At 39.6% G+C, this 27,357-nt stretch overlaps 1 protein-coding gene across 2 annotated transcripts in view; it reads right to left on the bottom strand.

Moving 5' to 3' along the window:
* LOC147710516 (ectonucleoside triphosphate diphosphohydrolase 8-like) overlaps nucleotides 1-27,357 on the bottom strand; it is a 615,095-nt gene that overhangs the window by 446,936 nt on the left and 140,802 nt on the right. Inside the window, exons 9-10 of one of the 2 annotated variants that reach the window (XR_015295864.1) lie at nucleotides 8,614-8,751; nucleotides 2,717-3,473 (exon numbers count right to left, since the gene is read on the bottom strand). Coding sequence is in view for 1 of the 2 variants with exons in the window: in XM_086921187.1 (XP_086777313.1) it covers nucleotides 3,261-3,473; nucleotides 8,614-8,751 (351 nt within the window). In the remaining variant the exon portion in view is untranslated. Of the gene's footprint in view, nucleotides 1-509; nucleotides 3,474-8,613; nucleotides 8,752-27,357 lie in introns of those variants that run through there. The other variant, XM_086921187.1, reaches the window with a different exon arrangement.

The raw sequence follows: 27,357 nt of genomic DNA, 5'->3' as shown, positions 1-27,357 counted from the left end.
GTAGGAGACAGAAAAGAGTTTGGTGCAGAGTGAATATTGCTTATGGGGCAATGGAAGGTCTTGCTCCTTAACAGTGATTGATCTGTCCTTATAGCTTTTCTGACAGTGGTTCAAAGTAAGACAGAAGTTGGATCTGTCCCACAGAGTTGTCGGGAGGGCTGAAATGTTTAGCAAATGGGACATGGATTATTTGCTTCCATTTTAATGTACAAGTGGAACTGTGTATTCACTGCGAGACCTACCACTTTCATGGGTAGTTGCTATATACCACCATCTCAAGTTCTGTAGACTTGTATCCTGCAAGGAAGACCAGGTGTGCCGGGGACTTTTCTCTGTTTTGTCTTCAGGTTTTTCTTGCTCTTGAGGAATATATGTCTGTTAATGCGGAGGGAATAATGCTTTGTCCTATTTCTTGCTGTGGGTGCAAAAATCTCACCTGATTGGTGGAGAGATTATATCGCTCTGCTACTTGCTGATGGTGTTACATACCTCATCTATGCCGCTAAAAGATTACCTTGCCATGGGTGGGACCCACACAGTCGGTTCTTTCGTATGCTTCTCATGTCGAGAGTTCTGTTTTTAACTACTGTGCCACGTTTGTCCACAAAATCCACATCAGAAAGAAGTTTAATACATTTTGATTTTGTGTCTTACTGAGTAGTGTCAGATGGTGAATCTATTTAGTTTCTTCTCAGCTATATATATTCTACTTAGAAGAACAAACAAAAAATGGTATTGTTTAAAAAATGCAACTCTTTCTTTGGGGACGTCGCAGTCTGAGAGACAGGTTGAGGCATTGGTTATGAGGTGCTTGAGTTGCTTTTCTGCCCCACTGCCCGCGACACTTAACCCGAGGTGCCATATGCGGACAAACTCATTGAGATGCATGTTTTCATCTACTGCTCCTCATAATATTTAGACCTGCTGAAATCTCTATGCTAATTCCAGACAAAATACAGGTTCAAGGAAAGCACCCACGGTAGACCCCATAGTACAGTGAGTCCTTGACTGGGAATCAGCATCCCTGTTCCCCTCTTACCCCTCTTACCCCCCAACAGATCCCAATTTCCCTTTTATTGTACACCAATTTCTACTACCCTACAGCCTCTGCCAGGGTTTAATGAAAATTAAGTTATTTCCCCCAGCAGCTGCAGCAAATAATGCACTTTGATTTCATTAGGTACCGGAGGAAGAGAATTCTACGGTATATACCTCGGTAGGAAAAGAACTCCAATGCTTTATTTGTGATATAGACCTCGGTCGACTTGTCCCTATGTGTTGTGCCTATGTTTAATTTGAAGGCAATACAAGTAACATTTTAAACAAACCCTAGTTTTATACTGCTGATAGCGTCATGGATTTTTTCAGAGTTGTTGATAGTAATGTAGAGAAAATGACGTTCTCGGTGTGCAATGATTTCTTTTTTGGAAAGTTTGTTTGGAGATGCTTCTAGGTTTGATACCAAGAATACAACTTGATAGAGAAACTGTACAATTCCTCAAGTTGGTGCTTTTTAAAGTCCTGGCAGGTATTGAGCCATGTCCTGCTGTAGTGTTGCAGGAGTATCTGCAAGCATGCTTCTGGTCTTTTCTTTTTAAAAGATGTATATTTGAGGTGAGCATATGAACGTGCAATTAGAGAACGCGTCATTTTTCAGCCTCATTTCGTTTCCTCAATATAGTCAAATTGGGAACTCTAAGGTTTCAAGTTTATTTCATTCTAATCCTTGAAGGAGACTTTACTTGGTATCTCATCAGGCATTTGTGACTCATCCAGTCTTTGTTTTCTTTAGATTTTATACTTGTGCCTACTGCCCTGCTAATATAGAAAATATAGAAAAGCAGAATGCTGCGTAGAACAATGCAATGAAGCACCCGGGCTGGATCATTTAGTCTCAGCAGTCATTTGAAAACCTAATATCTCTGTATTCATCCGTGCCGAAGAGACTTAACTGTGGCAGAGGATTGCCTCTCACCAATGTCTTTCAAAGAAATTGCCCAGGACCAGGGTGATGTGGCTTGCCCCTTTTCTAGCACAGACTAAACGTGTATTCATAGAGGCTCTTTACTTGTTGGCAACAGTCAGTCCCTACATTCCATGATTGAAAGCCAAAGCTTTAACAAGGTTAACCTACATTTCTTTATTTGGTCCTGTGTAAAATGGAGCATCTAGAATTCAGGAGAGGATTTTGTTTGACCGCTATTCTCTAAAATTATTGTAGGATCAGATCTTCCTACCATATTAAGTCAACATTTTGCAGGCAGTGAAATATCAGTTGATGCCATGCACTCCTACATTCTGTATGTATTGTACATGAATGTATGCTTTTTTGTGTGATGTATCATCTATTCTGTGTATGGTTCTGAAGCCTTGGTGGTAAACACTCGCCTGTAGTGACTTGCTGCCAGTGAGGAAGCATGACCAATGCATCAGCATGTATGTTTGAAACCACTGGAGGACCTAGCTCTGCCTAGCTTCATAAGCTATCAGAAGAGCCCCATTGCTGCTTTGCCATGCTAAACTGGCGACGTTTAGGGTTAACTCCAACATTAAGACATGGAGAACATTGTTTGATCGGCGGCTTCAGGCAATATCTGTGTTATAAAGCCTTACAGAGATCAAATATGATTAGAACAGAGGTGGTAAGATATGGTCTGCGACTCCTCATATCCCCTCTTCTCAAATGTTTTTGAAATGCTATCCATCATCTTGTAACTATAGTAGAAAGGCTTATAGATTAATGAGTAGTATTAGTGCGGATACCACCCTATCTATGGTACAATGTAAAGAACATTTTCACAGGGAGATCCACATTTGCAGATCTTCAGAGGAATGTTAGAGCACTTAGGTGAACTACTCCAATATAAACAGTACAAAAGGTTTAATATCAAGCTTCACCTCTTCTAGGCATCGTTCCTTCTTCCTTTCAACCAATGACATTTTGCCTACAGTGCAAAACAAGGGGACATTAGCGAAGTATTTTCAGGCATTTTACTTGGTGTCAAAATTAAGCCACGATGGTAGAACTAAGTTGTACTTTGTCCCAACAGAGTTGAAAATCTGGTCCATTGTCAGATATTTCTAAGTTCCTATCACATAATGCTCCTTGCGTGTGCGCCTTGGAGTGTTTCCCATTACGGTTTGATCGTGGCTCCCATTGGGTAGAATATTGATTCAACAGCATAATCACCAGGCTCTCATTAGCACCCACATTGGTCCCATCAATATATCAGCTGGCAAGCTATGGTGGCCTTTCATGGCTACATCAATGTCTCATAAGTGGAAACTGGTTGCTGAATGCAGTGCAGCAAGACCCCAAACAGAATCAGAAGTGCAGTCAGGAAGCTGATGGCGACAGTAGATGCCCAGACGACATAAGTGTGCCCCCTCACTCCATTTGGTACCTCTGAGGGTATCTTGTTTGTTAGATTCAGCATGTAGCCCAGAGACCATCCAATATCTGCGTTGCCAGCCTGTGGGGAAAGAGAAGGAGAAATCTCAGAACCGCAACACAAGAGATGTACTTACTGAGAGTTATGTATACTATAACCCATTAAGTGAGTCAGTACTCCTATTAAAATCTAGAAGTACATCTCCCAAACCCACATCAACTTACCTACAGGTGAGCAATGGGGTTTGCACTTTTTAATCCATTCAAGGTTAGTTCATTACAGATATTATTATACATAAAAAGGCAAAATAATAAAATAATACAACTTTAAACACAGTAACATTAGTAATAACCTTTAAAGAAGGTTTCCCACATGTAAATGCAATTTAAAGATTCTGTAAGGCTAAGTCAAAATCACTGGCGCTCACAGTGCCATACTTATTTACCAAAGAGTTAGAAATAAAATGTAGCTTGGCGAAATTAGGAACAAATCAATGACAAATATTAAAATATACCAGAATCAAAATTTACTCAGGTACATTTCTCCTGGAAAGAAACCAATGTATTGCTTTTAGTAAAAATGCTGTGCTATATCACAATCGAGCCATCCATGTCTAGCATCTTATACATCTACCTGAGACATAAAATAGATAGAAAACATATTTTGGCCTCAAAGTGTTCATATATATTTTTTTAACCTTGACATTGTGCTCAAGTATTCAAGATCTTTTTTTTTTAGTAATCTTCAAGCAGTGCGTAAATCAATATTTTATTTACCGTATCACTTATTTGTAGAGAATACTGATTTTAGCAAATAAATATCTGCAGTGCCATGTTAGGCTAAAGCCCATACAGTATTACTGGCTACAAGTCGTAAGACAAATACCTGCTGTGGTGCACATCTCTTGTCCGAAAGAGACAATGCAAAAATTAAATGTAGATGTAGATAATGAGACACAAAATGAAGACTTCCCACTTCAATCCTAACTGCCTCAATACTAGCCGAACTGGACATGGCGAGAGATTTTGTCCAAACAGTGGCCCTCAAATTTATTACAATTAAGCCTGCTTTCCAAGATCAGTGCAGCACGGCCACATAGTTCAGTAGGTGATTTTTTTCTACTTTAACTAGCTGCTCATGTGAATGACAGCTACGCGGGGTGAATTAAACGAGCCACCCCAGTCATCGATGGAGTGCTTTTTTTGAGGCACTATCCCCAATGAAAGTTCCAACTCAAGTTCTTTTAAAAATATTCTCCCACACGCCTATGGTGGTCTACTCCCCTAAGTTTATTAGAACCCAAGTATCAAATGCAAGAGTGTCCTCTCCTGCCAAATGACAAGATATAACACGTTTGTATTTATTTATCATTAAATAATTGATGAAACTATATTTTCAAAGCACGCCTAATTACCTGTTGACACTTCTGGGCTTTGATAAAGTAATATTAGGTCATCAGCAACTAAGATGTTAAATCTGCAGAGGATAAGCCTTTGCTTGTTTAATGTTTTAATTTATGAGCTACAGCAATGCAAAAATGAATGGTGTAAGAACACAGCCTTGCTTTAGATCATTTGTAGTGGTACAACTTTATTATCTAACTGTACCTCTGTTAGCAATACAGAATGAAGAGCTTTAAAAAGTCAATCAAAGATAATGAACTCAATCCCCATGAGCAGTCAACACCATCAGAGGCAGCACGGACGTCAGTGAAACAGGCAAATGAATTGTTTTACTTCGTGGACCTCTGCACAACTTTCAAGAGGGAAAATATTTAATTCACCATGCTCAAAGCCCGGACTAAAGCCAACCTAGGATCTGACTCCTCCATCAAATCTTAAACTTTAGCAGATCACTCTAGCAAGTACATTAACTATAAGTACCGGGATAAGAACAATAACCTTTGTAGCAGATTTACTTACAGTGGGACCCTAGCCACGTGGATGTTGTAACATCAGTTTTGGTAATATAAATAAATATAAACCAACTACTGCACACTATAAAGAATATTTTATATTAGATATGAGTTCTAACACGAAACTAGCCACTTCTGCGTGAATCATAGCCAGTGTAAGAAAAGGGGAGAGGTAACTCCTAAAGTGTCTATGTCCTGTTCTTCCACTTGAACTTAGACTGTCTACGATTAACTTATTCATGACTTTCAATAAACAAAATTATTACTAAAACTGCATTTCTGATTGAAGTGCAGAGCATGATCGTTTAGCAACACGCCCCACTGGTGAAACACACATTGGTGAAGCAAGAAGAGAAAATCATACAAGTTTGTTTATGTATGAAGATTTTGGACGCAGTACATAATGAGGAACACACATCTAACTGTTATGATTTACCTTGGCCTGCTAGTGTTTCTTTTTGCTTTTGTTCGTTTTCTCTTCTTGTATCTCATTTATAGAATTAACATCTGGTTCCGGCCAGGAGCGCTTTAACTTTATCCACTTTTAAAAACTTAATGAAGAATCATCTCCTTACAGTAGGTATACAGCCTTGATCATGTGAATCTACTATTTTTTTAAACGTTTTCTCTATACTGTTTGTGTTTATCTAGCGCTTTGGATAAATCCTCAATAATAAATGACTAAATAAGTGATTAAATAAATAATAAACATATTGAGGCTTTGTTAGTATTTCTTTTCTGACCTGCTCTTGAGTCCTGCAGACACTGTTTGCTGAGATGCTGGGGTTTGGCAGGCATAGGAGGGATTCTATTTAGTTCTAGCATTTGTCAAAGCTGTAACCCAATATGGCAATCTCTAGGTGACTACTGATTTTCTTCCAACCGTTGTTTGCTCTGCCTGTTGCATAGAAACTAATGCTCTGTGCCACCATTTAGCATTCTTCATGAAAGTGACTAAATGAGATATTGGCCTACTAACATAAGAAGGCTCAACTAGTCTCTTGATAATTTAAGAAATACTGTTGGGTCAAGAGCCTTAGAAAAGCAGATACTCATCTGGCTTCCACTAGAACCTAGCACTAGGTAAAATTGAGAGTGATTCTCTTGGAGTTGAAAAAATATATTTTCTTCTTTCTCATTGACTTTCGGGGCTAAAGTAATAGCTATAAAAGGCTTAACTTTTTTCCCTTCAGCAGAGTCCATCTTAGAAGGTTGATCCTTTGTCTCTCCTGGGATTAAAAGTCTTTTTGGATGGTAATGGCGAGACATGAAAATGATGTTCAAAACCCAAGATTTACAGTTAAAGAATTGCAGTTTTTCCAAATTGCGTACCAACGAATTGCTAACAGATCCATTTGGAAAACTAACTGCCTGTCAAAATGAAAAACATGACTTTATTGTAAAAATCTGGATAAAAGCATGAGCAGCGTTGATCATGATGATAATAAGCACTTCTCTAAGAGAAGAAGAGAATCTAGAATGTCTAAAATATAAGAGAGGATGAAGAAACAACACATTAGAGCCCTAAAATGCAAACAAGGAATAAAAGTCATAATAAAAAGTTACAACAAGAGAAGAAAAGCCAACGTAAATCAACAAAATCTCCTTCATCTGTTCATAAAACAATGGCCCATAACAGATAGAAGATTAATTTGCCTTAAATAATACAAGCAGTCTGGATGTACAAGCAGTCGGTCTGCTAACCAATAAAACACACTGATTAAATAAGATTAAAGTTAAGATGAAGGTGTGCAAAAAACCTGAACGATAAGAAGGTATTTGAAGATTTCATTGATCCTAAAATACTGAAGAAAAGCTGAAGGAGTAGAACACCAGAACTGGTCTTACAGGAGGCTTATGTTCTAGACCAAAGGTTTAGAAATCATTCTCGTATGGAGTCAATCTAGGGATCACACACAAATAATGGTGGCTTATGATTAAAAGACAGAGAATTTAAACCAGGGAGGGCAGTGTATGGGTGCTGTTTAAAGAGGCTCAGCATTTATATTTTATACATTCAGATGTTATTCTTAAAAGCATCTACTACCTCTCAACACCTTCCTCCACTGGCTTATCTCATACATTCTAAAACCATTTAAAAAACAATACACATTTTTAAAAAGCAGATGTACATTGGCAACTTTATCAGAAGAAGAAGATGCAACTGTAGTGAATCATTTGCAAAGAGAAGCAACTTAAAAAGACAGCATCAATAATAAAATAGTTCTAATTATTTATGTTTGATGCTAAATGGAATTTATTTTATCCAAATTAAATTGGGTAGAGTTAAGGCCAAAATTCAATTTCACAAATTTACCAATGGAAAATGACACAACAATATCTGGTCAATCCAAAACCAAAAACAATTTTGCACGACCTAAACAGTTTTTGAAATCCATAATTTTCTCAATAATCACCATATTGCTTGGAAAATACATCCTTTCGGTTTATTACAAATTTAAAACAAAAGAAAGAATAGAACATTAGTTCCTCAATCGGATATCCCTTTCACCAGTTCCATAGTATCTAAGCATAAGAATGCCTTTAAATAATGAAAACACTGTACTCATCTTAATCACTGCAATGTCTTCAACCAATATGCTCCCCACTAAATGTTAAAAAGCTTTCTGTGCAGTAAATGGGCTGTATGCTGAAAAATGCTTACTTTCGGCAGAAAAATTAGCTCGGGAAACTAAAACAAATCTCACCTACTGACTACCATTAATTTTCCTTTGTCTAATACATTTACTAAAGACAACCATACAGGAGAGCCCAGTTTGCAATGTCCTGTGCTCAATAAAAGTTTTGCTCTTGAGTAAAAATTGTATAATTTCAGGCCAATTGAACAAACAAAATGATGTATTACAAGCATGTAATGTTTATCTAACAAGAGCATCTTATGTTTCTGGAGAAATTTAGACATTTCTTTGTGCTGCTGCTTCATTATTATCTCAGTGGAACACATCAATATATGTTTACCAGAGGGTCAGACGTCTCTGCCTCTCCCTGCATGCCTACCAACCACAGCAGTAAGGCCAAATTATTGAACCTCATCAATTCACCAAGAAGTGTCCAATATATAGTGAGATCAGAGTAAATGTCCTCAGTAGGCGTGCACTATCCTGTATTCCCACTGTTGGACAGAGTGCCTCCCTCTCAGAGAGTGTGATTAGATAACATAGTAGGTAAGGGAGGTTCATTTGTTTGCACCAACACTTTGTAAAACACCTCGCTACTGTATATAAAGTTTACGCTTTCCAAACCATGGCCTATATTGGAAACTGACAAAGATATACCAGTGGGTACCTGTTCACGAAAGTGTATGTTGTTCCATGACTGGTCATCAAATTTGAAACCATCAAGAAGAAGAGTCAGGATGTAGGTGCTTGCTTCACAGTAACCATGGAGCCACTTGTGAGGTGCATCAGGAAATTTGGATATCAGCTGGAAAGAAACAATTACAATTTTGCATTTAATATAAGACAATCAGAATAGATTTTCAACAGATTTGTTATTTCTTATGTAAAAGATATGTAGGCAATTATTAATTTACGTTTGAAAATAACGTACAAAAGGTTTGTTTTCTAATTAGCTTTACATGTATCTTCTTTTTCCCTCTCTAGTATCTTTTTTCTTTGATTCTGTTCTTTTGTGCCAGCCTAGGGCAACATTCGTGGCTAGTTGCCTTCTACCCTTAGCTTTAGAAGCAGGATTCCCTTTCTCTCAACCATTTTCGTTTGCTATCTTGGTCCTCCTCACCCTTGATTTAAGGGTCTTTCTTTACCGCCTATCCATTCTTCCATAGGTATCCTCCTAGTGCATGGGTTCTCTTTTCACCTCGCGAATAGGGCCATGATATTCTTTACCGATGGGTTACACATGGGTGTTTACTTCAGTGGAGTAATAGATGTTTGCCCCCTATAATCAGACTCCCCTGGATATTGCGGCAATAGATAGGCAAATTTTGCAGCAGGAAAAGTAGAAATTTTGCGGCATAAAATTGTGTTTTTGGTGATATTTTTGTGGCACTTTTTGACTCGCATTTGTCCCGTTCCCCCAGACACATTGAAGATCTAATTAATCCACTTAACACTTTTAACCCTGCGCCAGTCCATCGTTATGAACCTGGTCTGGCAGTTTGGGCTCCACTTCCCAGTGGAGCAGGGTCAAGACTGATATGTTTAGGGCTGGGTCCAAGCAGAGGTGGCATGTTCTGCAAAATAACGATGGATTGGGAGGCTGTGATTACCAGTGGCTGAGATTAATTCCAACGTTCTTGTACACTTTATTGGATTCTACTTCAGCATGTGGGGCAGAAGGAGACTCCTATAAAAGCACACACATTAGGTCATCATTTTCATTATCTGCACCTTGTGGACAGTGCTCAAAATGTGCCTGTCATGTGCAGGCCCGAGAGGTACGTGTTCCTGTTTTAAATCAGCCATAGGTTAGGCAATGTTTCTTTTATTTTAGTAGTGTTACAAACATGACATTTTCACCTACTGACAAATCGTAAATTTATATTTAGCGTGGCATCACCAGTAAACGCTCACCTAACCCAGTTACCAGTCCCTCCAACATTTCCTCTAGGTTTTTGATGTTATCAGAAACTGAGCTACTCTACTGGACAGAAATACACAGTCCTTTATTTAGAAATGCGTAGACAATTTGAATAGTTTATGCATTTAAAATGATTTAATTGTGAGTGCTTGTTAGATTTAGGGCACCAAGGGCCAGATGTAGGTCGCCAATTACCGGTCGGTAACGGCCGAATTCGGCCGTTACCGACCCGTAATTGGTGATTGAGATGTAGGGGCCATTATTTTACAGAATCGGTAAATTTACCGAATCGGTAAATTTACCGATTCTGTAAAATACTGAGGGCCATATGTAGGTGGACAAATACCAGTCGGTAACGGCCGATTTCGGCCGTTACCGACCGGTATTTGTACTTCCAGATGTAGGGGGCCTGAAAATTACCGATTCTGTATATTTACCGAATTGGTAATTTTACAGAATCAGTAAATTACAGAATCGGTAAATGTACAGAATCGGTAATTTGGGATGTAGGTGCCACTGGAAACAGTGCCACAGGCCCTTAGAAATTCGTTATTTACCATGAAATACAATGGCATGGTAAATAACGAATTTCTGTGTACATGCACATCTGTGCATGTACACCTGTGCCATGTGGCACACATACATGCCCTAAGCGCATGTATGTATGTCACATTGCACACAAGCCACAATCAGGGGTGCAGCAGGGTGTCAAAGTGACACCCTGTCCCCCTTGACAAATCGGTAAAATTACCGATTCGGTAATTGCCATTGATTCCTATGGGCCTACAGGCCCATAGGAATCAATGGCAATTACCGAATCGGTAATTACCGAATATTACCGATTCGGTAATATTTAAAGAATTATTACCTACATGGCATTTACCGAATTGTCAATACCGAATCGGTAAAATTCGGTATTTACGATTCGGTAAATGCCATTTACCTACATATGGCCCTGAATCGGTAATTTTACCGAATCGGTAAATCAAGATGTAGGTGGCACTCCACAGAGTGCCACAGGCCCTTATGAGTCGGTATTTTACCACCCAATCCTATTGGGTGGTAAAATACCGAATTCAGGTGTGCATGCACATCTGTGCATGCACACCTGTGCCATGAGACACACAGACATGCCCTTAGGGCATGTATGTGTGTCACATGGCACACAAGCCTGCACTTGGGGTGCTAGAGGGTGTCAAAGTGACACCCCCTGCACCCTTGCTGGATTCGGTATTTACCGATTCGGGAAATACCGAATCAGTATTTCCCGTTGATTCCTATGGGCTCCAAAGCCCATAGGAATCAATGGGGAATACCGATTTGGTATTTACCCTCTCGGTAAATACCGACTCTTACAAATTCGGTCATTGTGGAAACAGGACATGGATTGGTGTATGTTTAGGGAAAAAAACAGTCTATGTATCCAGGGGATGTCCAAAGAAATGGTCACAAATATGGACAAAATGGAATGAATAGTTCCAGTACATATATTCGAAATATTGGAACGCAGCAATGCTAGACCCAATCTAAGGCGTCTGTTGCTACCTGTATAGGTTTAGGCACTTAAGTTGTTTCCTTCTTAAGGTTTTCCTAGTCACATACAGGTTTGAGATTTTTAGGTCTAGCCTAGGCAGCGCATGAGTTTTTTCTTTGAGACCTGCTGTATCTAGAATATGGGCTTCAAGAGCCACCCATCTTTTTCATTCGTGCCTCTTACTGTCGTTTTTAAATGCCGACTTTTGATTGATAAATACACCTAATAGTCCCTCCTTTTGGACTTTTGAACTTCCCATAAAGACTACCCCTGTTTTTTGTGCTCTTACTCATCATTTTATTAACGAAACCTTGTGGGCACTCTTTTTTGTTGACGTTTCGCTTTTGAGTTAATATGCATGGCTTTTCTTTTTTTTTCCTGCTCATTAGACATGTACCGAGGTGCCTGTTCAATGCACTTCCCCCTCCCGCTTTGGCTTTCGAACTAACAAACACACACAACATTTGCATTTCTCTGTTTTCTGCTCATCAGGCTCGTTCAGGGGGGCCCTGTACTGTGCATTTCCATCTCCTGCTTGTTTTAAATTGGGACAAGCACTTCCCATTAGTGCCCATGTTTTGTTCTCATGTTCAGTGTGCATTAATATGCAGCTACCTACCGCGCTGCACCCGCTTCACGGCCACCACGCTTTGTCACACAGCATGGTGGCCGATTCGGTGGCCATGTGCCTTTGTTTTTTTAAGTACTGTGCCTCTTCCCCTATGAACTGAAGGCATGTTCCACCACCATTGTGAAACCCCCTGAAGGAAGGGAGCAAACAGAGCAGGCTGCTTAAATTGGCTTCTGTCCGCTGCCGGAGCTTTAATTTTAAATTTTGTTTTTTCCTTTAGACGGTGTGAAGGGTCTTTTTGTGCGCTGTCTCTAATGAAACACCGAGGGCAAGAACGCAGAAGACCCGTCCCATCCTAACCCCCACTCTATGACACTCCCTGTAACAGCCTTTAGCATACATATGCAGCATACTGCACAGCCTTACAGTTAACCATGTGCATACACAAAAGCTCTGCTAAAATCAGTCCAGAAAATAAGGAATATTGTCGAAATGCTATGCAGCAGCCTTCGGACGTCTTCCTCTTCATAATGATCGCCACAATCGTTCTCAGCAGGATGCTTTAACATGTTGCACTGCGGTCTGAAGGGGGAATGCGCTTCCAAGCACCGCAAGTATTTCTATACCAGTATGTTACAAATAGTTGGTGAGTGCTCAACCGAAGATAAATCAGCGCCAAAATGTAGTAATGCACACTTTCCCCTGGTGTCTGTGCATTGTGCCTCCGACTGCAGCCTTGGCAATATTTTATTTTTGTATCAGCATTGCATCAGCATTTTAAATGTGTCCTCATATTTTTCCACTTCTTACTATTAATGTTTGCTATCGCTACTTTCAGATCAGCATGTTTTTAACATTCTCTTTTTCATAATGTCATCTTTTTCAATTTCGTTATATTGTTGCACTAGCACAGATTTCTAAAGGAGTCCACGTGATCATATGTATTTGTTTTTTAGCTTTTTTCGTATCAGCATTTATTTTCATTCTCCATTTTGTTTTACGTGAGTTTCTTAAGATGCCATGTCATATTCAAAGTGTTACAATGTAAATTATGGTAATCCCTCAAAGCTGCAACCAGATGACAATATTGTTTTTGTGTTTGGTCGGAGCACCATGTTTTCAATCGGGCCTTCTCTAGGGCTGCCCCAAGAATATAGAACTCACTACCGCCCGTCATCAGAAGACCATCGTCTTTGGCACGCTTCAAAAAGGAGGCCAAAACTTTCCTAATTGGCAAATTCCTCTCCTAATGCTCACATTACAATCACCTGCGCGACCTGGTTCCACCCACCACTACGGCATTACCGAGCTCTTCTGGGCATCCCACCCGGGATTTGAGACTGCTTTTTTTCTTGTTCAATGTATCGACTTGTTCTTATTCCAAATGAATCCGGGTATTGAGACTGCTTGTTTTCCCTATATATTGTTCCTACCTGTCTTTATCCCAATGGCTCCTTCCCCTACTAAGGGCCCCATTAGGATGGCGGGCGGACCTTGCCCGCCCGCCATCCTCGTGCAAAATGGGACCGCCCGCCATAGGAGCGGCGGTCCCGCCTTGAGCATTAGGATTCGCCCCCCACACAGGTGGATGCATCCTGTATTTTTACCATTGCGGCGGGCGGTGCAGAGAGCGCCGCTTGCCGCAATGGTAAAAATGCACGTTGTGCATTTCAAAGCACAACATGACAGGCACCTGCCATGTTGCACTTTGAAATGCGGGGGTACCATAGGTACCCCCCATGTGCACCCCCATTCCCCCCGGGGGCCTGCAATGGGCCCCCGCATGGAGTCTCCACATGCCTTTCCGTGGCGGCAATGGAAAGGCGCCCATCATAATATGGCTGGCGTTGTCTCATAGACACCGCCACCATATTAAACATTTTCCGCCCCGGCGGCAAAGTGACCGGGTTGGAAAAACGGCGGACGGTGTTCACGTCCGCCGCAGTCCCCCACACAATAGTAATATGGCGGGGGGGGAAATGGGGGGCATTTATGTCGGGCGGATCGTCACCGCCACCATGGCAGTGGCGATCTGCCCGACAGCGTAATAGGCCCCTAAGTCTTTTGAATACCACCTGTCAATCCTGAAAAGCGCTCTGATACCTTCACAGGTCTGGTGGGCGCTCTATAAAACACTAAAATAAATTTTAAGACTTTGGTTACATTATAAATCATTTGTTGATGGTGTCATACTCATTTTAGGAATTGTGGTGTGTTCTAAGGTGATTTTACCATGTGAAAAAACCGTCTGCTGGGATATCATGAATCATGTTTGAAAGAAAATCATTTTCTCATGCTTTTCCCACGGAGGTTTGGAAGGTGATCTATAAGCTAAACTGAGAGCATATTTTCTGTAAATTCACATTATCTTTCTCAGTCATGTGAGAATGAAGTCTGACATTCTCAGTAAAACATGTACATCCTACAAGGGCAGAGACTGTCAGTTGATTCCTTTGCGTTCTACTGCAGCTTCCCAGTGTGTTCTAAAGAACAACTAGAGTGCTAACAGCCTTACTTATGACAAAGGTATAGCACACCTGAAGCCATCTTGATTGGAATAAAGTGGTAACTCTTAAAACATTTAATTTGAAAAGGAACAAAATGAGGGGGTTCATTTTGCCATAGAAAGTATGATTAGTGCTGCAGAAAGAAAACTTGGGGCACATTTTGAGTGACTTCTCAAATCCTCTTCTATTTCATTAAAAAAAATTCCGACATGCAGACTGAAACATGTACTTACAAAACCAGCAGCAGACTTCCCTGGTGAGCAGTAGCTTTACTACAGTGATCTAATGAGCAACTAGAGTGTAAAATACTGAAAGTATTTCCTACTGAGTAGACTGTAGTAAATAAGGAAATTAGGAAAGTTCATAACAAATAGGTCCCCCAAGATGGCCACCAGAGAGAAAAGAGCCCAAATGTAACACAAATATCACCCAGATGTAGCCGAAGTATAGCCCAATGACAGAAAGTCTCAGAGTGTTCTAAAGAACAACTAGAGCACAAACAGTCCTACTTATGACAAAAGTATGGAACACTCAAATCCTCTTCTATTTAATTAAAGAATTCTAACATGCAGACTGAAACATGCACTTTGAACACCAGCAGCAGACTTCCCTGGTGAGCAGTAGCTTTACTACAATGATCTAACGAGCAACTAGAGTGCGGACATTCAGAATTTATGGCAAATGTATGACACATCTGAATACCCTCTTGGATGGAACCAAAGAAAACAAGCACTGAAAATGCAATAGGTCTCGCCCTTGTTTAAGTTAAAGCAGTTCTGTTATTAGTGTTCTTCAAACTTTCATGTACATAACATGCATATGTATGCATATATGTATATGTAAGCATTCATTTATATTTATATAGATATGCAGATAATATAGATGTTTATATATGTATGTATATATATATATACACATATATATAAATGCATATATATGCATAGATAAATGTGCGTGTAGAGAGAGGTAGAGAGGCTAGAGATGTAGAGGTAGAGGTGTAGAGGTGTAGAGAGGTAGAGAGTAGTAGAGAGAGGTAGAGAGTAGAGAGTGAGTAATAGAGATTAGAGAGTGAGTAGTAGAGAGTAGCAGAGAGTGAGCAGTAGAGAGTAGTAGAGTGTGAGTAGTAGACAGTGAGTAGTAGAGAGTAGTGTAGAGAGTAGTAGAGAGTGATTAGTAGAGAGTAGTAGAGAGTGAGCAGTAGTGAATAGTAGAGAGTAAGTAGTAGAGAGTGAGTAGAGTGAGTAGTAGAGTGAGTAGGAGTGAGTAGTAGAGAGAGTAGTAAAGAGAGTAGTAGAGAGTGAGTAGTAGAGAGTAGTAGAGAGTAAGTCGTAGAGAGTAGTAGAGAGTGAGTAGTAGAGAGTGAGTAGTAAAGAGTAGCAGAGAGTGAGTAGTAGAGAGTGACTAGTAGAGAGTATTAGAGAGTGAGTAGTCGAGAGAGTAGTAGAGTGAGTAGTAGAGAGAGTAGTAGAGTACTAGAGAGTAGTAGAGAGTGAGTAGTAGAGTGATTAGTGGAGAGTAGTAGAAAGCGAGTAGTAGAGAGTGAGTAGTAGAGAGTGAGTAGTGGAGAGTAGGATAGAGTGAGTAGTAGAGAGTAGTAGAGTGAGTAGTAGAGAGTGAGTAGTAGTGAGTAGCAGAGTAGTAGAGAGTGAGTGGTAGAGAGTAGTAAAGAGTAGTAGAGTGAGTAGTAGTGAGTAGTGGAGAGTGAGTAGAAGAGAGTAGTAGAGAGTGAGTAGTAGAGAGAGTAGTAGAGAAGTAGAGAGTGAGTAGTACAGAGTGAGCAGCAGAGAGTGAGTAGTAGAGAGCGAGTAGTAGAGAGTGAGTAGTGGAGAGTGAGTAGTGGAAAGTAGTAGAGAGCAAGAAGTAGAGAGCGAGTAGTAGAGAGATAGTAGAAGAGAATTGCGACATATTCATGTAAATATGTCACATCCCTGTGCTTCAGAAGTTCCGCAGCGCGGTGCAGCTAAAGGACTTGCAGTGTCACGCTGCAGCACTTTCTCATAGATCTGCCCCTATAAATTCACCATACAGTACTAATGCATTCTTTCAGTCAATCATGCTCTACAGATACATTCAACCAAACTTTCAGACATTACCATGCAATTATAGTTCTTTTTTTAAACCAGATAAGGTAGTTCTGAGCTTTTTTTTCCTTCTGTTTTTTGTTTTCTATTTTTTTTGTAGTTTTTTTAACAATTTTGTATTTTTTTTGGTGCTTTTTTAAAAATTGAACAAAAAAGGAACTAGGTAAACAGTTAGATTTTGGAATTCAACATCATTCCAAAAACAAATAAAACTAAAAAAAATGTGCATTTGTGGTACCGTTGAGCTGCACAAATAGCGTCCACTGACTGTTCACCATAACAGATGATGGTTTTGCACTTAGTGCAGTGCTGCTGCAGAAAAGCAAATCCTGGGCGAATGTCTACTGGTGGTGCTGAAGTGGACGCTCCGGAGTTGCTAGCAATGCCTGGTGGTGGATTTTTTGCTCCACGCCTCATTTCTTCTCGTGCCAGATTCTTCGGGTGAATGATCCACAGATGTTTATACATACTGTTCCACAGGAGTATTTCTTGTCACTGCCTCGCAACAGGACCCTGTCACACAGTAAGCATGTGACTTTTCTTCCGTTGACCTTTTTTCCTCCGGCAGGAAAGGTGAAAATTTTCCATACCACTTATTCTGGCCTCTGCTTGGGTGGATCTTCCAGCTCTGGAAGAAGAAGAGATGTCTCTCATCAACTGCTCCAAATAGAATAATTAAAATGGATGCGGTCCTTCAATAGTTACAGTGGGAAATGTTATGAACCAATCAAATCTTTTTTTTTGAGGTCGCATGGGACCGCGCTCTCACGAAGCGCACACCCGACGTGACTTCGAGAAAATATATTTAAAAATAATATACGTTTATTACAAGTAGAAATATATTATTTTTATGAATACCGTAGATAATCTTTTGCCCTAATATGTACATTAAAGACACGTACATATCATTTTAGAAGATAAAAAATTCCACGGAAGTCGCGCACCCAGCACACCCCAGCACGTATATGACGTTACGTGGGGCCCGCCAGCGCGCAAGCATTGCGTACTGTAATATGCGTGTGTCGCGAATGCACGGGAGCAGGAGTCGCGGACCAATCGCATACCGGTCGCGCACACTACGTAACATTGTATGTATATGAGGTAACTGAAAAAAAAACGCACTCGTCGCTCACCATACGCGGATCCTTAACGACTTTTCCAAAATGGCAGCTACAATACTCAGACCCGCTGCGGTAGGTACGCTTTGGGGCGCAACTCACAAATACATTTCGAAACAAAAAATTAAAAAATAACATTATATAAATATATTAAAAACAAAAAAATAACATAATTAAAAATATTTCAGTTTTGAATTTTATAATATTTTTTTTGCAATTTTCAGAAAAATATATAATGTTGTTTAATAAATAAAATATTTATAAATAAACAATTAATAAACTGTAGAAATTCAGTACAAAAAAATAGGTATAACTACTATTGCATTTACAAATTAGCATTTAAAAACCTTTGAAATTCACTGAAAAAACCATAGGTTTCAGAGACGTTATAGTTAGAAATTAGCATTTAAAAAACCTTTGAAATTCACTGAAAAAAATGAGTTTCAGAGACGTTATAGTTAGGAATTAGCATTTAGAAAACCTTTGAAATTCACTGAAAAAACCATAGGTTTCATGAGTGTTATAGTTAGCTGGACATTTCACTCGTACAAAACCATAGAAATTCCTCCATTATAGTTAGTTCTGATAACTATAACTCGTACGCCCGCAATGCACTGCTGATGATGTCACATATTACACCATTCATGACATGGTCAGTGACATCACTGATGACATCTTAAATGACATTACTGATGACATCACTAATTACATCATCCAACTGACAATTTGATACACCTCATCACACACTAGTATAACCTTTGATCTCACTGTAAAATACAGAGTACCATATTTGAAAGCATTGACACACACATACCAGTTACTACATACCCACTCCCTGATTCCTAAGTCTACACACACAACTGTCCATTCACCCACAGAATCAATTATACATGCAGTCTCTGATCAATGGTAACACTATCAAATGTACTCATACACCTATATAGACATTGACACATCAGCAGTCATCCTAGTCGGTTATGCAGTGATGCTACTCACTCATGAAAAGAATCAATCACACTTACATTAATTCACCTACAGTTATACGCACAACACCTGATTTATACATACACATAGTAAATCATAGTTACTATGTTAAAAAATCACTATGACAATTATACACTCATTCATATAGTTACTCTCACAATCACTGACTCTTACGTATACTTATTTATATACACCAACTCTCATATACAATGCCTTTTATTTTTCTACTTTATTGGAGATGTACCACTGACACATATATTCACTTACCAACACACAAATTAACACACTCAGACACCCAAACAATTGTTTCCATAAACACTCCTAAACCCATATGCCTAGACAATCAAACATTTATACAACTATGCATAGAGTTACAAATCCCCCACCCAACCACAGATACCTCAGTCTCCCTTACAAATACTCAGCCAACTAATCAATAAGTAATATAGACACTCATGTAGTTAGTGACCAATTGATGCAGCAGATTATACCACAACAGAGGCAGTGATACACACATTCACATAGTTTGATTACTAACCCATATATTTAGTGAGACACATTTAATTACTCACTTAAACAAAGAGTCAGACAGCTACTAAATCCTCCATCCAGACAGTTATATATCCACTCAATCTTCAATACAGATTGGTATATATATATAATAGATATTTAAATTTCAAACAAAACCACATTCACTGGATGATGTCATCAGTGATGTCACTGACCATGTCATGAATGATGTAATATGTGACATCATCAGCAGTGCATTGCGGGCGCGCAAGTTATAGTTACCACAACTAACTATAACGGAGGAATTTCTATTGTTTCGTACGAGTGAAATGTCCAGCTAACAAAACCACTCATGAAACCTATGGTTTTTTCAGTGAATATATATATATATATATATATATATATATATATATATATATATATATATATATATATATATATATATATATATATATGTATATATATTTAACACAAAAGAATTATTCCAGCACTCCGTTAGTTAGAAGTTTTTAGATTTATTCAGTGCACAAGTACAAGCCTACGCGTTTCGAACCTACTGGTTCCTTCTCACGGCGGCATAAACAATTGTCCTACTTCACTTTCAGTATTTAAGTGATTGTAGTTACTTAGTGCATTGTGGGACATGTAGTTGGTTGTGGGATTTCCACTGACATTTCAAATATAATGAATTTTACACTGGTTTCATATTCATAAAATTCAGACAAAAACATTTTTGGCTTGAATGTCTTAATTGTGGCTGAGTGCCTTAATTGTAATTGAAGTCCCAAGATTTGCACTTTTGGCAACCTGGCAGTGTTCAAAAAACTGCACCTTTTGTAAAAAATAATAAACATGTTCCCATTTACAAAGAATGATTAAAAGGTTTTTTCATTCACGTGTGCAGAATTCTTTCGTTACTCGGGCTGAGTGCCCTTGCCACTGCCCCAAATTGGTCGCCATAAACAAAACTTACATGAGATGTCAGCCAAAAAGAAATGTGTACAATTAATCAAATAATTGCTGTGTATGTGCAGTTCTGGAAATTGTGAACTGTTTTCATATACATATCTCTTGTAGTGACACGGTTCATAATAGTACTTAGTCATTAGCTGTGTATAGGAGTTGTCAAAAAATGTTTTTACAAGTGGAAATAAAGCTCCTCATCCCCATTCAAGCCTGTCGGGATCTTGGTCTTGAACCTCATAATCAGTTTTGATTCCATTCTGCGTAGTTTTAGTTTTCTGTTTCCGCCACGTTCATGTTGTGGAATCGTTGCAAGACCAAAAAATTGCACATCTAGCCATGATTTATTGGTGTGGCTTGCTATATGTTTGGCCATTGCATATGTTGAGTCCCCATTTTGTATCGCACGGATGTGCTCTAGGATGCGCTTTTTTAGCATGCATGTTGTGCTGCCTATGTATCTTTTTCCACAATAGCACTGGAGCATGTATATCACAAAACTGGTTTCACAGGTTATGTTTTCCCTTATTGTGAATGCTTTGCCCGCTGGATCTGTTACAGTCTTGACATTCTTTCCTATTTTGCAAGCTTTACAGGTTTTACATCTTACAAATCCTTTATTTTTGTCTGACAGCCAGTTGTTCGTTTTTTTGGTGTTTTCAAAGTGGCTGTGCACCAGGTGATCCGAAAGGTTCAGTGCTCTCCTGTAGGTTACTAGAGGTCTCTCTCCAATGTTTTTGCCTATGTCAGGATCTTTTTGAATAAGATGCCAATATTTTTTTAGGATTGTCTGTATTTTATAGCTTTCTTTGCTGTACGTGACGATCATCCTTGGCGGTTCTTTATCATTGTCCTTGTCCTGTTTGTTGGGTTTTTGCGTAGGTAGTGGGGTTTCAGCTCTTGTTTTCTTTCTGGCTTTTTATTCTCCTTTTTTGATGTCTTGGTATTTATACCCTCGTTGTGAGAATCTTATTGTAGTTTCTCTGAAGTTTTTTTCTTTTTCAGTTTCTTCCGAACAGTTTCTTCCCATTCTTAGCAGTTCTCCATATGGAATGCTTTGTTTCAGTTTTCGAGGATGGAAACTGCGTCCGTGCAATAGGCTGTTCGTTGCTGTTTCCTTCCTATGAGTTGTTGTGTGGATTTGGTTGTTGTTAACATAGACTTTTGTGTCCAGGAACACCACTTCCTTATTGCTGATGGTGTGTGTAAACTGCAGACCTACATTGTTCTTATTCAATTCATCAAAGAAGTCTTGAAATTCAGACCTTGTTCCCTTCCATAATAGGAAGAGATCATCGATGAAGCGTAGCCATAACGCTACTTGTGCCATATAATGGTCGTTTTCTTCTCTCCAAGCTATGCTCCTCTCCCACCACCCCATCATGAGGTTAGCATAGCTTGGAGAGAAAGAAACTCCCATGGCTGTCCCGCATTTCTGCCTGTATACCCTTTTGTTAAAAAGGAACACATTGTTATAGAGGCATAATCTGATCATTTCGATCAGCATCTTAGAGTGTTCTCGTTCTTTTATTGGGCATTGCTGTAAGAAGTACTGTATCGCTTTCACGCCTATCTCGTGCTCTATTGATGTGTATAGTGAGATGACGTCTATTGTCACTAATAAGTAATTGGACTGCCATTCAGTATTCATCAAAATACGCATGAAGTCCCCCGTGTCTTTGATGTACGAGCTCAAAGTAGGGACTATCGGGGCCAAAAAATAATCAACGAAGATGGACACATGTTCGTACAGGCTGCCACAACTCGAGATTATGGGTCTTCCGGGAGGTTTTGTCAGAGTCTTATGAACTTTGGGGAGGAAATATATGGTGGGGGTGATAGGGTATTCCACCATCAAAAATTTCCTTTCCTCCTCTGAGATGAGTCCGTTTTCCTTCCATTCATTCAGTTTGTTTCCCAGTTCTGTTTTATAGTTCAGTGTCGGGTCCTTGGATAGGCATTCATAGTTTTTGGGATCTTTCAGCTGGCGCATGGCTTCTTCGATGTAATCTGTTTTGTTCATTATCACTATATTTCCGCCCTTGTCGGCTGGTTTTATTTCTATAGTTGGATTGTTTTTCAAAGTTGTTATTGCTAGCCGTTCCTGTTTGCTGAGATTTTCTCTCCCTTCTGATGAGATCGGTTTCATTTTATCCAATTCTCCCAATACCAATTCATAAAATGTATCTATCTTGTTGCCTGGATTCATGATTGGGCAAAATTTAGATTTGTTCTTGAGTCCGGTGATTCTTCTCTTGTCAGTTGTGACGTCCATTTCTGTGAGTAATTGTGTGTCCGTGATTTGGGATGATGTGGTGTCATGAGCCAATTCATATGCAGTGCGTAGACATGGAATTTCACCAACATTATATTCGCTATTTATTTCATCTATAAGTTGGACCTCTTGTTGCACCAGTTCTTTGCTTGGTTGAGGATGCTTTATAAAATGTTTCCTGAGTTTTAACTTCCTTACGTATTTATACAGATCAATTTTTGTATCCACAATGTCTTGATGTGATTCAGGACAGAACGATAGGCCCTTATTCAAGAGAGTTGTTTCTGCTTGGTTTGGTGTGTAATTGGACAAATTTATAATCAGATTTGGTGGTGTTTTATCGCACGGTTGTTTCTTCTTCATTTTTTGGGTTGTTTGCGATTCCGCAGGTTGTACCCGCTTGATTTTGTTTCGTCCTCTCCTTGTTTTACGTTTTGTCCTCTTGATTGGTATGTTCCTCTCCCCATTGGTTGGGATGTTTGATAGTTTCTGTTTCTTGATTTTCCTTTCGGTGCCTGTTGTTCCTGATAAGACAGGGTCAGTTCCTCTAAAAAAGTGAACCTTCTCATGTTTCTGTTTGGTCGTTGTTCACCATCACTGACCTCAGATTCAGGCTCACTTCCAGAGGTTGTGGGATCTACCACTGGTTTCCAGTGTTGTTTAAGGATGTCGTATTTTTTCGCAAACGTCAGGATAGTGCCGAATTCGTAGTCATCCTCATCCCTGCGGAACTTTCTTTGCTTTCTCAGTTTAACTTCTTCCTCGTGTTTGTCAAGGTTTTTTTCCATGTCACTGCGTAATTTTTTAAGGGTACTCTCATCTTCCTTCAGGGCTGTAATTTGATTTTCAATGTCCCTGATCTTGTCATGAAATTCTTCCACATCTTTCCTTGCGTATTTTATTATAATTAACATCATGTTGCGCGGGCATCCCATGTTATTGATGCCCCATTCTTCTAGCATCTCTGGTTTTGTGTCAGGGTGATTGGGAAGTGTGAAAATTCTCAAACCTCTCGGAACCATCTTGTGTTCTATGTACTTTTCCAGGGTAATTATTTCCCATGATCTGGAGATTTCCTTGCGCATCAGTTTTTCTAATTGCGCAAACAATTGTTTTCCAGAGGTCACAGTTGGTTGTTGGTCTTTACTAGCTTCTTCCCTGCGTTCTGGTCTGTCTTTTCCTTTCACAAACAGACTCTCTGCTGCTGTTGCTCTTTTTGCTGCGCGCTCTTCCATGATGAAATACTGATTGTATGCCAATTATTTTATCTATTTGAATGTTGTCACACTTGGCTGTGCTCTGGTGTAGTTTGCTACGTAGGAACTACTGTTTGTTGCTCCAATTCCTATTGTTTGTAAAGGTCTTCCCTCTGCTGGGAGCCTTATCGTACTGCACTGTCTGTAACTAACACAGCAAACTACACCAGAGCACAGCCAAGTGTAACAAAATTCAAATAGATAAAATAATTGGCATACGATCAGTATTTCATCATGGAAGAGCGCGCAGCAAAAAGAGCAACAGCAGCAGAGAGTCTGTTTGTGAAAGGAAAAGACAGACCAGAACGCAGGGAAGAAGCTAGTAAAGACCAACAACCAACTGTGACCTCTGGAAAACAATTGTTTGCGCAATTAGAAAAACTGATGCGCAAGGAAATCTCCAGATCATGGGAAATATTTACCCCGGAAAAGAAGTACATAGAACACAAGATGGTTCCGAGAGGTTTGAGAATTTTCACACTTCCCAATCACCCTGACACAAAACCAGAGATGCTAGAAGAATGGGGCATCAATAACATGGGATGCTCGCGCAACATGATGTTAATTATAATAAAATACGCAAGGAAAGATGTGGAAGAATTTCATGACAAGATCAGGGACATTGAAAATCAAATTACAGCCCTGAAGGAAGATGAGAGTACCCTTAAAAAATTACGCAGTGACATGGAAAAAAACCTTGACAAACATGAGGAAGAAGTTAAACTGAGAAAGCAAAGAAAGTTCCGCAGGGATGAGGATGACTACGAATTCGGCACTATCCTGACGTTTGCGAAAAAATACGACATCCTTAAACAACACTGGAAACCTGTGGTAGATCCCACAACCTCTGGAAGTGAGCCTGAATCTGAGGTCAGTGATGGTGAACAACGACCAAACAGAAACATGAGAAGGTTCACTTTTTTAGAGGAACTGACCCTGTCTTATCAGGAACAACAGGCACCGAAAGGAAAATCAAGAAACAGAAACTATCAAACATCCCGACCAATGGGGAGAGGAACATACCAATCAAGAGGACAAAACGTAAAACAAGGAGAGGACGAAACTAAATCAAGCGGGTACAACCTGCGGAATCGCAAACAACCCAAAAAATGAAGAAGAAACAACCGTGCGATAAAACACCACCAAATCTGATTATAAATTTGTCCAATTACACACCAAACCAAGCAGAAACAACTCTCTTGAATAAGGGCCTATCGTTCTGTCCTGAATCACATCAAGACATTGTGGATACAAAAATTGATCTGTATAAATACGTAAGGAAGTTAAAACTCAGGAAACATTTTATAAAGCATCCTCAACCAAGCAAAGATCTGGCGCAACAAGAGGTCCAACCTATAGATGAAATAAATAGCGAATATAATGTTGGTGAAATTCCATGTCTACGCACTGCATATGAATTGGCTCATGACACCACATCATCCCAAATCACGGACACACAATTACTCACAGAAATGGACGTCACAACTGACAAGAGAAGAATCACCGGACTCAAGAACAAATCTAAATTTTGCCCAATCATGAATCCAGGCAACAAGATAGATACATTTTATGAATTGGTATTGGGAGAATTGGATAAAATGAAACCGATCTCATCAGAAGGGAGAGAAAATCTCAGCAAACAGGAACGGCTAGCAATAACAACTTTGAAAAACAATCCAACTATAGAAATAAAACCAGCCGACAAGGGCGGAAATATAGTGATAATGAACAAAACAGATTACATCGAAGAAGCCATGCTCCAGCTGAAAGATCCCAAAAACTATGAATGCCTATCCAAGGACCCGACACTGAACTATAAAACAGAACTGGGAAACAAACTGAATGAATGGAAGGAAAACGGACTCATCTCAGAGGAGGAAAGGACATTTTTGATGGTGGAATACCCTATCACCCCCACCATATATTTCCTCCCCAAAGTTCATAAGACTCTGACAAAACCTCCCGGAAGACCCATAATCTCGAGTTGTGGCAGCCTGTACGAACATGTGTCCATCTTCGTTGATTATTTTTTGGCCCGATAGTCCCTACTTTGAGCTCGTACATCAAAGACACGGGGGACTTCATGCGTATTTTGATGAATACTGAATGGCAGTCCAATTACTTATTAGTGACAATAGACGTCATCTCACTATACACATCAATAGAGCACGAGATAGGCGTGAAAGCGATACAGTACTTCTTACAGCAATGCCCAATAAAAGAACGAGAACACTCTAAGATGCTGATCGAAATGATCAGATTATGCCTCTATAACAATGTGTTCCTTTTTAACAAAAGGGTATACAGGCAGAAATGCGGGACAGCCATGGGAGTTTCTTTCTCTCCAAGCTATGCTAATCTCATGATGGGGTGGTGGGAGAGGAGCATAGCTTGGAGAGAAGAAAACGACCATTATATGGCACAAGTAGCGTTATGGCTACGCTTCATCGATGATCTCTTCCTATTATGGAAGGGAACAAGGTCTGAATTTCAAGACTTCTTTGATGAATTGAATAAGAACAATGTAGGTCTGCAGTTTACACACACCATCAGCAATAAGGAAGTGGTGTTCCTGGACACAAAAGTCTATGTTAACAACAACCAAATCCACACAACAACTCATAGGAAGGAAACAGCAACGAACAGCCTATTGCACGGACGCAGTTTCCATCCTCGAAAACTGAAACAAAGCATTCCATATGGAGAACTGCTAAGAATGTGAAGAAACTGTTCGGAGGAAACTGAAAAAGAAAAAAACTTCAGAGAAACTACAATAAGATTCTCACAACGAGGGTATAAATACCAAGACATCAAAAAAGGAGAAGAAAAAGCCAGAAGGAAAACAAGAGCTGAAACCCTACTACCTACGCAAAAACCCAACAAACAGGACAAGGACAATGATAAAGAACCGCCAAGGATGATTGTCACGTACAGCAAAGAAAGCTATAAAATACAGACAATCCTAAAAAAATATTGGCATCTTATTCAAAAAGATCCTGACATAGGCAAAAACATTGGAGAGAGACCTCTAGTAACCTACAGGAGAGCACTGAACCTTTCGGATCACCTGGTGCACAGCCACTTTGAAAACACCAAAAAAACGAACAACTGGCTGTCAGACAAAAATAAAGGATTTGTAAGATGTAAAACCTGTAAAGCTTGCAAAATAGGAAAGAATGTCAAGACTGTAACAGATCCAGCGGGCAAAGCATTCACAATAAGGGAAAACATAACCTGTGAAACCAGTTTTGTGATATACATGCTCCAGTGCTATTGTGGAAAAAGATACATAGGCAGCACAACATGCATGCTAAAAAAGCGCATCCTAGAGCACATCCGTGCGATACAAAATGGGGACTCAACATATGCAATGGCCAAACATATAGCAAGCCACACCAATAAATCATGGCTAGATGTGCAATTTTTTGGTCTTGCAACGATTCCACAACATGAACGTGGCGGAAACAGAAAACTAAAACTACGCAGAATGGAATCAAAACTGATTATGAGGTTCAAGACCAAGATCCCGACAGGCTTGAATGGGGATGAGGAGCTTTATTTCCACTTGTAAAAACATTTTTTGACAACTCCTATACACAGCTAATGACTAAGTACTATTATGAACCGTGTCACTACAAGAGATATGTATATGAAAACAGTTCACAATTTCCAGAACTGCACATACACAGCA

Source organism: Lissotriton vulgaris, chromosome 5, assembly GCF_964263255.1.
Source record: "Lissotriton vulgaris chromosome 5, aLisVul1.2, whole genome shotgun sequence".
NCBI lineage: Eukaryota > Metazoa > Chordata > Amphibia > Caudata > Salamandridae > Lissotriton > Lissotriton vulgaris.
The sequence above is the reverse complement of the archived record's forward strand: the minus strand, read 5'-3'. Positions and strand labels throughout refer to the sequence as shown.